Raw genomic sequence first — 11,454 nt, forward strand, 5'->3', positions numbered from 1 at the left:
TTCGATTTTTTAGAATTAATGTATCTTAACGTGTATAACTCTGTTATACCTAATAATATTGTTTTGGTATATCGTCACAGCGGTTCTGTGCATTAATTGTTTGATTACTACTCGCTTAATAGTACAACTCCCGATTTATTCACGGTGCAATTGCGTCCTAATTATTATTGGTCATTCCTCGTTCGCTTTCGGTAAAAATATATACTATTCATTTCGAATTATTTACAATATTCCATTCCAGAAAGATGTGTTCAAGTATGATAGTTCTAATTAACTTGTATTATTTTTTTAAGTGTTTAAAAAGGTCTTTTAATTTGTTTCTGACATTTAAAATATTTCAGATAGATGACAGTTTTTTAGAATGAATATGACATAACATACATAACAATTATACTTGTGTATTACTAAAAATTTGTTGCTTTTTGTTATATTACTAATAAATATTCTGCAATCATGATTAAAATTTTTACTTGAAAATTCAATTTTCATCTATAATGTAAAACATTAGTACCAACATATAATGCAATAATATACGTCAATGTACGAAATATGAACACTATTTCAATTATTGTATATAATAAAACTCTCTTTACACTAATATATACATGAAATTGAGTATGTACAATTCATATTTCACAAGGTATAAATTCCTTTTTATTATAGATATTGATATTATGCAAATAGGAAGATGACTAATAATATTTTAAATTATAAGTTTTGATAAGGAGAATATAAGGAATATCCAATTGTTTGAAAACATAAAGAAAGTATTAGAACGGTGTTTATAACTTTTTTTACTACAATTTGTTAATTGCAATATAAAAAAACTACATTATAATTTAAGGGATTCTGCTTTCATTTGATTTTATTTGCACACATATGTATTTTTGTTTGCCAGATGTAAAGTTCTAATCTGTCAGATGTTTATATTACATATATTACGCATAATACATGCACAATTTTTTATCATATTGAACAGTAGAAGCCATATATGTGTGTTATCACATAAAATTGGACATGTTTGGACATGGTATAGATATTCATGCGTTGAATGTGTTTAACAATTTGATAACTGTGTGAAAATTTGTGAAAATTAGAAATTTAGGGAATAAGTAATAAGAGATTATATAATTTTAAATAATAAAAAGATAGTTAAAAAATTTTTATTAATTATAATGCATAAATATCTAAATGCAATATTCCAAATATGTTAACATATTAAATTTTATGCAATAAAGTATATATATCATCTACTGTAGATACATTATTATTCGATTTGCAATCTGAAACGCGTAATATTAGGAATCTTTACTCAAATTTCATCATTGATTGGAATTTGCAATAATATATCAAATTTGATAACAACTTGATTAAACAAATGTTATTATAATAACAGAGGATGGTGTGTCATAGCATTATTATTGAAATGTTTAATTAAATTAATTCAATTCAGTAATCAATACTTATAAAATCAAAAGCATGTAAATTTAGTCATGTATATAGTAGAAAATATTTTATAGCAAAAATAAAATTTCGTATTATTTTGATATAAACAGATTCATTATTATATTCATGAGCTATTAATAATAAGTGATTTATTATTAATTATCTGATAGCCTGACGGTACTTTATTTTTCATCGAGACATACTTTTATTGACTACAGAATTATATGTTCCTTTCTATTCTTTATGTTTGTCTATGATTAATTTTTCAGACTTGGCTTTCACAACTTTATAAATCAGAGAACATTTTTACGTACAATAGATTTAAGAAATAGCTAAATAATTTTAGATCTAGCATTTTATATTGTAGTTAATGGATTGCAATTGCAGACACTTGACATATTCACGTACGTAAAAGAAAAATAATACTGTTTTTTTTTTTTGAAGACTATGAAGTCTTAACTCACGCGTTTTGAGACTACTCTCCTTATCCATACTGCAATGAGAAAAACTCAAACTACGTTTATCTAATTTGCAATAAATATCCAGTCAAATAGTGGAATTATCCATGGAGAGCAGTCGTTAAATGGTATTGAAAGTTATATCGTTGAATATACCTCACTAAATTGATGTTACAGAGCTGTGAGTCCATAGTCGGATTTTATCGTCGATGGCGGCACAGGAGCTGATACTTGCGACAATCCGGGAGGGCTGGTAGCCGGAGCGAGAGGACTGATACTTCCGGAACTTATGTGTCCCAACGGTCCTCCCGTCGGACCGTCCATCATTCCACCCACGTGATGATGACTCAGCTGTGCTTGGAGATGAGCCAGAGAATGAGGATGACCTTGAAAACTCGGATGAACCACACCAACGGGATGAGGAATATTGGAGCTGACCCCATGAACTTCGCTCATATCATGACCGATGTTTGAATCCAAACTGTTCTCCATACCACTCGAAGGTGAATTATTATTTTTCCTTTGACTATTGTTGTTACCAGTGCCAGACTTTGCCCGGGTCGCTGAAGTTTTTGCCGGTTTAGCTGCTGCTGATGACGCTTGACCATTCGCATTTTTTCTGCGTACGTTCTTCGTGTTCGGTAACTTATGGTCCTTCTTCCATTTCATACGGCGATTCTGAAACCAGATTTTGATCTGTCGCTCCGACAGGACCAAGGTATGAGCGATCTCGATCCGTCGTCGTCTCGTCAGGTACCTATTGTAGTGAAATTCCTTTTCCAATTCGAGTATCTGATGCCTCGTGTAGGCAGTTCTCTGTCGTTTTGGCTCCATTCCAGGTTGGTATGAGCCGTTTGCTGTAAGGAAACAGAGATTTAAATATGTTAGTACTATAAGGCTATAAATAACGGCAAATCCGGCTCAATTCCGGAGGTACTACTTTCTTCTTAACCTAATAAGAGATATTATATATAAGTGACTATGCAGGTTATATTCTAACATATGAAATTTACTTTAATAATAGTAGTTAATCCGAAAAAATTAAAATTGAAAAATAACCATACTTATAGATGCTTTGAATAAAGTATTAATATATTTCTTCTTTTATTCAATATCCTTCTTTCTTGCAAAAACTTAACTAGGATCGATATTTATCTGTTCTTATTTTAAGATCGTTTTAAGTAACATTTTAAAATACTAATACAGCTCTATGACATTTTAAGACTATAGGTACTTAGGACGATTCACTATGGTTTAACGTTCGAGATTTTGGCCAAAATCTAACATTTTTAAATATTCTCACCAAAATTTATAATTGATCATATACTCTAATAATAAAAAATATTTTTTGTGACATTTTTTAATATTGTGAAAATTAAGACACTTTCACATCGTATGTGTTATTAAAAATGAATTAACCAACTAAATTTTGTAATAATAAATTTCAATGAACAATTTAATATATTTATACATATGTACTGATAATACATATACTGATTTACAATGTAATCTTTATTGCTTTCCTCTAATCAAATTTCGAATAATTTTTCATATTTAAAATGATACATGCCTAAAAAGAATAACTATTAATTCGGCAGTCTCTGGCAACTAGATTTTGAATAAAATTGATCACAAAGAAACATTTTACAAAATGTCATGTGAGTTTATGTGAGCAAACTCAAGCAAATTTTTTTCAGACTGTATTAATTATTATTTTGTTATTATGTAACGTAAATTGGCATCAATGTTGTGTATTATTTAATTTCTCTGCTTGTATAAGTTTTTAATTACTAATTTTTTATACAATAGTGTAGTAAATACCTGCAACAAGAATGTGTAAAAGCTTTGTGAATAAATATTAATTTCTTAACGCATTTTGTAATTGCCAAATTTTCATTAAATGATACGGCGAGAAAAAATAAACAAGCGAATCTCCCAGAGCGACGAATTTTGCGTCCTATAGTGAGTGTAAGAACTCAATTATAAAAAAAACCATATGAGTTCTTTGATTACTGACATGTTATCTTTCAAATTCTATACATAAAAGATCCTATTAAAAAATCCGAAAAATTGATCTTTTGGTCAAAATTTTGAGCTCTTAAAACATAGTGCGATTTTAAATATAAGAACCAACTACGAATACCGACCCAAACGTTTCCTTTCAAATATTTTATGTCTAATATTTGATACTAGATATTAAATAATACAGCGATTTAAAACTTTTCTAAAGTAAACATTGTATAAAATTAAATAAGGAGTACAGTTTATTTATATACTTAAAGTTTTTTATGCAAAGTTGTTTATTTTTAATCGCTTATAATACAAAACGTATCTTAATATTTTTGCTATAAAATGAACACCTAATTCGTAAAAAATTTATTCTTGAAATATAATTAATGTATCACGATGCTCTTTATATTTTATATAAATTGAATAGAATGCTCCACGGATTTATTCAATAAATTTTGTTTGTTCATTGTTTAAATAATTTAAGATGTTAAAACAGATTTTAATGATTAATAATTCTAAATCTTTGCATTACAAGTGATTGACAAATAACTTTTCATGAACTCCAAAATTACAAATAAATATAATACAACATTATTCTTAGTTCAATTTCTAATAAAGCTTTACACTTTAATTATTCAATTTTAATGTTTTCGATTAACTTATTACTATTATATACATATCAGTTTAATTTCACGTGGGACATCGGTAATCCACATTAGAGTGTCCGTTCAAGCTGTTTGATGTTTTGGCTATAAAAAGAAACGTAATTATACAATAAATTCTGATATATATCATGCATGGATACATATGTACTTATGCTATTGGTATATTAGGCTTTCTTCTTTATAACAATAAGTTTTGTTATTTAACCATTATAAAATACATTTTACTTAACAAATATAATATACATAAACAAAAATCGTCGGTTATAGGTAACTTACGTCATAGCTTTCGTACATAATGCAGTTTATAATATGGTGAATAAAAAATATTATGGACAATAAGGCTCAATAATGGATAATTTTTGAGATATGGTATCAAAGCTATGACATAATAAATAGCAAAGATTTGTTCCATATTATAAGCTATATTATATGTGGAAACTAACTCATTTTACCGAGAGCAATATTTCATAATATGGAATTCTCTAAATTTCATATTATATACGTTACTCTCTAAATCTGAATCAGTGGATCACTGATATTAGTGCCAAGTATGCCACTGGTAATTAGTGAATTAAATGTGAGATTCCTAATCTAGTTAATTTTTATTATCTATGTGATCTATCTAATCTTGTTTTAATGGTTAAATTTAATAAATATGCTATTGGAAGATTGAAATTAACGTGCAAATATCAGTATTTTAGTCATATAATGCTCAAATATTCTTCTTTTTTAGTTGAACTTCACTGATTATCATTGCCAAGTATGCTACTGGGTAATTAGTGACTGTCCACTGATTCAGATTTAGAGAGTATATAATTATATTCATTACTGTAAACAGTATTATACATATTAATAATATTTATACAAAGCTTTGAAAAATAGTACATATTCTGCATATAAGACATTTCATTGTTCAGTTGCCTTTTTTGTATAGAATTTATTCTTTTCATTCACGTCTGAAATCAATTATTCTTATTTTTCTTAATATTTTCATTTCTAAGATTTTTATTATTAGTTCGACAAGGTATAAATAAATCGTTAAACAATTTTACTGAACATTATTAATTGTATTGCTGTTATATGCACTAAAGCTTTTATGACTTTCATTAGGCATATAGACATATGTATATCATTCGTAAAATTCTAGCAATAACTTTTATGAAGAATGGATTAATTCAGAATGCTCATTATACACAAAAATTTTTCTTCTCAAGTTGTTAAAATGTAGTGCAAATAACATGAAAAATGATTCCTTTAAGGGACTCGAGCCATATGTTATTTTAATAAAAAAGGAAAACAATTCGTTGTGTTTTGTAGATTATTACTTCAATTATAAAATATTCTTTACGTTGATGTCTAGAGAGATATTATACGCAAATAACATTTTTATAGCATATGACCATTCGTCATGGCCGTTTTGAATAGCATCAAAGTCGGTTGAAGTGACTTTTGTAATCTGATCAATCCATAAGATATGTCGGTTGAGTTGTGAAGGTAGAATACGCGTATGCAAATTCTCGAGGATAAAAAGTGCCAAGCGTACACATGCATTGGTCCCGCTAAGCATCATCTAAAGAAATATAGAAACAATATTCTTTGATTATTCTTTGCAAACTAGCTTGAAGGTTCAATAATTCGATAATCTTATTCGTTAAGTTCGTTAAATTTTTCAAAGACCTATTTGAAATATGGAATTTATCATGCAATTTCTACAGAAATCTCTATAAAATATTTAAGAACGCGCACACAGAGAGATGAATATTAATAATCACGAAATGTCCAAAGTATTTTAGAAAATAATCAGATATGATTGAAACACTACAAACGACTGAATAAGTAGATTGAAAATAAAAATATCCTGCTGTGGCATGTTGATGTTAATATTTGTGAGTCACGCTAGTAGCAATCCGTGGTGGTCTGTTCAGTTCGATAGAGGAAACATGGGAACAAGTTCAGTTTAGAATCCGTGCAGACATTCCATTCCGAGCTGACCGTCGGTCTCGTGGAGGCCCCTTTTAACTCCGACGTCCGGCGACCATACTTCGACAACCAAAGGGGAGAGATTGCAGTCTCTGACAGCCCGACGGACGAGCATACCAAAGTCCAGAGATTTCAAATATTAAATTGCGCGATTCCTAACATTACGATAAGTGTAACTTACAATACCGTATGTTTAACGGAACGTTTTAATTTCACAATTACAACTGTTAAAATAATTTTATCATATATATCTCTGCAAATCAAACTTTTTCAATAGTATTAAAGACTATTTTTCAGTCTTGCTAAATATGTTTTCTCTGTTTTATTCTTTATGCAATAATTAAAATATATTTTCTGTTTGTATTGCTATATACATATCTGTTAATAAATGTTATAAAATATTTTTATTGTAATCTTTATATACTTATTGTATGCAGATGCACATTATTGGTAAATTATTTTCAAAATATTCCTTGAGATAGTATTTTTATTAAAATAAAATTTTATATACAAGAGATAATTTATTTTTTTATATTTTTATTTTTATCATATATTATAAATTATCACATGTGAAATTTCCTGTAGAATAATATTAATTGTTTAAGGATGTTTTATATATTTTCAAAACAATAACAAAATTATGAAAAAATTACAGATCATTCTAAATCACATTTAAAAATAATATGACGAATTTGGTGACGGTTTATTATCATAAGTTATTTTAATAAATAGTAATATTTTTTTATCTGTGCTGCAATAAAAATATATGGAAATGTATTATAAAATAAATGATAAAAATCTCAATTTTTTAATATAAGTACAGTATATAATATGTATTCAAGATTATTTACGTAAAATTACATTGCGATGCATGAACTAGTTGTTCGGTAAATAAACAAAATATTTATTTGTTCTATATCTTTGTAACTAATCAATGAATCGAAATTTTGTATAAATTATTTTGAATATTTAAAGTACCTATAAAAGAAAAATGTAAATTTTTTAATCATTTAAAAAATTTTAATTTTTAACAAAATAAGAATAATTATAAATAAAATAAATACTACAAAATGTATTATTAAACAAAAATGTAATCTTATTCAAACAACTTTCATATGTATATAGTTTATTTGAAGTGTAAATATTGAATATACTTCCAAATTTAATTTTCTTTTCAGGAATTGTACGTCTAGTACATCCTTAAAGAATATTAAAAGTAAAACAATATTCAAATAATATCGCTTTTTTCCTTATTATTATAAAATTAATTTGAATAAAAACGTTATTTTTTGTATATTAATTTTTAGTGTTAATGAAAGAAATAACAAGTTTTTGTTGTAAACAATTTTACTTGAAAGCATAAATTATGGTATTCAGTTTCTCTTGTATGTGGTATAAAATTTTATTTTCTATTGTATCATATGCAATGGATTCAAAAGAAATACTTGCAAGCTGGAATGAACAGCGTTTTCCGCGGAATAGAAATTTTTGTGACGGCAAGGCCAATCTAATTCTGAAGGAATATTACGTTGCAAAAACTATCTTTGGAAATTCTTTAATGAGGACTTCTTTCTACCTGCTGAAATAGTTTCTAGCATAATGTAAAAAAACGACAAACTTTGAAGAAATGAATGCGTTACAGATATACTTATAGAAGCATTGCCCTGTAATTTGTGAAACATTAATTAATATACCTGTGTGTTGTGGTTACGCTCAAAATATCTTTCTATTTTTATGAAGATAGGAAGCACGCGTATATTAATTCTGGAAGTAGTTGTCTGATTAATTATGAAAGAAGAACTACATTCGCGCTAATTGCCTTAATTACAACAACTAGGAGCGCTATACCATCACCGGCATCTGGTTCAAGTCTTGAGCGCTAGCAACCTTGCACTATGATGAATGTCTACTTAAAACACGGCAGAATCTCTGTGTCGAATTTTGAAATTTATTTTTGTCCGCAACACACTGAATTGTGTGCTGTGGACGTCCCATTATTGTAGTATACGTTCGCTACTGTGCGAAAGATGAAGATATATTAGGCGTATCCGAATTCACCTATAAAATGAGGTGCCGTTACAACCTCACACAGGTGATTGCAAGGTGCTAGGATAGATAAATTTCATCCCATAACTCTTCGGGACCATTCTAAAGCTCGTCACCTTGTAAACACATAATGTAATGTATACCTATATATAAACAGACATTCGGCAGGTCTTTTGTGTTCAGAAAAAAAGTTTTCAAATCGTTTCTGTACCAGCGTTCCTTCAAATTCGTAAATACTTATTGCTGTTTTATTTTGTAACAATATTGACAAATAAGAATAATAAAATAAGAAGTAGTAAATATGTTAATTAGTTCAAATTTTTGGTTTTCGTTTCTTTAAGGACGAACAATAATTTTTGTAAGAGAATCAAAATAAAAAAAAAAACATTAATCAGAAGACGCGGTCTTGTATCACAAATATACATTTAAATATTAAATATATTTTTTATTAGTATATCATTTCATGAAGGAGACACTACAACGTATCCTTTGTGAGAAAAAGAATGCTATTGTAGAAATAAATTATTATTCTTTTTAAATAAATTAATATAAAAAAATGCATACATTTGGGGAGGAATGTAAATTTTTCCTATTATATTTACATTACTATTACATATTTACTTTACCATAATATTATAATATAATAGACTTTATACATTTAAGATTATTGAATATATAAGATATCTCTTCAAGCCGTCGGATGTATTTCTGTAGCGGTTAATTACGCTTCCTCCACGATATAATCCAAATGGAAATATTGATAACATTTATTAATTGTAGAGCAAAGCTGAGATTAATATATAAAGTTGTACCTAATTGAATTATGTGCGTTTGTACTTATTAAACAAATAGGCTGATAAATATAAACAGTGATTTCCAAATTGAAAATGGATATAAAAAAATCTTTAAAAATAAAATGGACAAGGATAAAGAATGTAATATTACGATGTAAGTAGGTGACGAAAACAAAATAAACGTCAATATTACTATAACAAAATTACAGTATATATTCCACTAGTGGGAATAACAAACATAACTGTAAATCCATATAAACTCACCGACGCCTGCAACATGAATTTTTTTCATCCACGGATAAATCGTACGATCTCTACTCTCCTCGTCTTCTTCTTCTTCCTCCATCATTCCCGGTGAACCCTCCATCTGACCATCTTCTATGTCATCCGCATCCGAGCTGTCTTCTACATGGTGTTGTTGCTGCTGCGGCGGCGTTTGTTGTTGGCCGCTCTGTATATGTTGAGATTGCTGAGACAACGATTGTTGCGTTTGAAGATCAGGTGAATTGTCTCGGTGCAACTGACCCGAACCGGCTGGACTGCAAGCATTATTTTCATGCTGGTGATGTTGAAGGGCATCCGGCTGCTGCACATGATTCTGCATTATAGATGGTGACAGAGGCGTGGATCCAAGGATAGTTGACGTCGGTACAGATGGTTGTTGCTGCTGTTGTTGCTGTTGACTTTGTATTGACGACGGACATGTGAGCGGTGGTTGTTGAGCTTCCGGCGGCATTGCTAAAGCACCCACCGCGTGATGATGAGAATGTAAACTAGCGTGATGAACCGCATGCACTTGGTGGTGAGGATGATGAGGTCCATAATATCCGCCGTATCCTGCATATCCTCCGTTTAATTGTACCGCAGAGGAAGCCCCGTAAGGAGTCGACGCCGCTTGATGATGATGTTGATGATAGCCGTACTGTAGTTGAGATTGTGGATGGCTTAAATGATGACCACCGCTACCGCCTGAGAAGAAGTCTGCTCCGGTCGAGGGTATATAATTACTCTGACTGTATTCCTCGTTAGGAGGAAACTTTGGATCGACCATCGAGGAAGTAGTGGCTAGATGATGATTTCCAGCTTGTTGTTGATGCTGATGGTGATGGTATCCACCGGCGGCGGATGGAAGGAAGGAATTCATGTTCCTGAGTACTTGCTTGTGAAAAACACACACTCACGATAGTCCAAATGAATTTTAAACAACCGCACTTCTTGGTTCTTCTCTCTTATCTTGCTCTCTGCATCAATTCTTTGATGCGGCACACCATTTCGAGTTCATATAATATTCATTCTCAAGCTTACACTGCACGGCACTGCGCTGTGGTCCATCGTCCACACCTCAACGTCTCCTGTGAAAAGGGGTGACGTTTTCTCGAAAGGAGGAAAAGAGAGAAAGAAAGAGAGGGAGAAAAGAGAAAAGAAATGGAAAGAGCGGGGCCACAACGAGCACAGGACTCCCGGTGGACAGCTGCTTATTCTCTCCTCTCCTTCCGCCACTTTCGCGATCCTCCACGACCTCGTTCGCTCCTTCCCGCCCACCGGAGCCCAATTACCATACCACGTGACCACAAAACCGACCAATCGGAGCTGCTTCTAGTCCGCGACCATGATGGATAACCACGGCACGCATGCAACACGTGAGTGGCGCCGCGAGAACCACTGCGGCAGGTGCAGCAACTTCTTGCTTTGCTTCGCTATTTCACGATTGTCATCGGGGAATCCGTAGACACACTTGTAGTTTATTAATTTCTACGCACGTCTCCAAGTGTCTTGCTTCCTAATATAATACACTACACTTTTTCATAAACTTTCACTTCTTATTCACATTATCAGCTTAATGCGAGTATCGAGCTGACTTTTCTGCAAACAATTCTGATAAGTTAAGCGTTACCATACGAATCATATTTTTTTTTTTAATAAACGAATGTTACCTCTGAATTGCACTTCAGTCACTACTACGTTTCGAACCGTTAATGACTTCTACTGTAAATATAAAGATTTAGTCAGACGAGAAGTTTCGACAGAAAGCTCTGAAAGTGAGCTCGTCGCGCG

General features: G+C 30.6%; 1 protein-coding gene across 1 annotated transcript; it reads right to left on the reverse strand.

Moving 5' to 3' along the window:
• Positions 1-1,995: 1,995 nt before the first annotated feature.
• On the reverse strand, positions 1,996-10,890 carry Dfd (homeotic protein deformed). Its single transcript, XM_018449326.1, has 2 exons — positions 9,664-10,890; positions 1,996-2,761 (listed from the first exon to the last, which is right to left on the reverse strand). The coding sequence occupies exons 1-2, from the start codon at positions 10,541-10,543 to the stop codon at positions 2,076-2,078; spliced, it is 1,566 nt and encodes a 521-aa protein (XP_018304828.1). The 5' UTR covers positions 10,544-10,890; the 3' UTR covers positions 1,996-2,075.
• Between the last annotated feature and the right edge of the window lie 564 nt (positions 10,891-11,454).

Source organism: Mycetomoellerius zeteki, unplaced genomic scaffold (genome assembly GCF_001594055.1).
Source record: "Mycetomoellerius zeteki isolate Tzet28-1 unplaced genomic scaffold, Tzet1.0 scaffold243, whole genome shotgun sequence".
Taxonomy (NCBI): Eukaryota; Metazoa; Arthropoda; class Insecta; order Hymenoptera; family Formicidae; genus Mycetomoellerius; species Mycetomoellerius zeteki.

Bases quoted from the DNA above. Each gene is read 5' to 3' on its own strand.
- Dfd (XM_018449326.1), bottom strand. From the start codon at position 10,543: ATGAATTCCTTCCTTCCATCCGCCGCCGGTGGATACCATCACCATCAG. The intron at 2,762-9,663 runs GTGAGTTTATAT...GTTTCCTTACAG, and splicing joins AATTCATGTTGCAGGCGTCG to CAAACGGCTCATACCAACCT.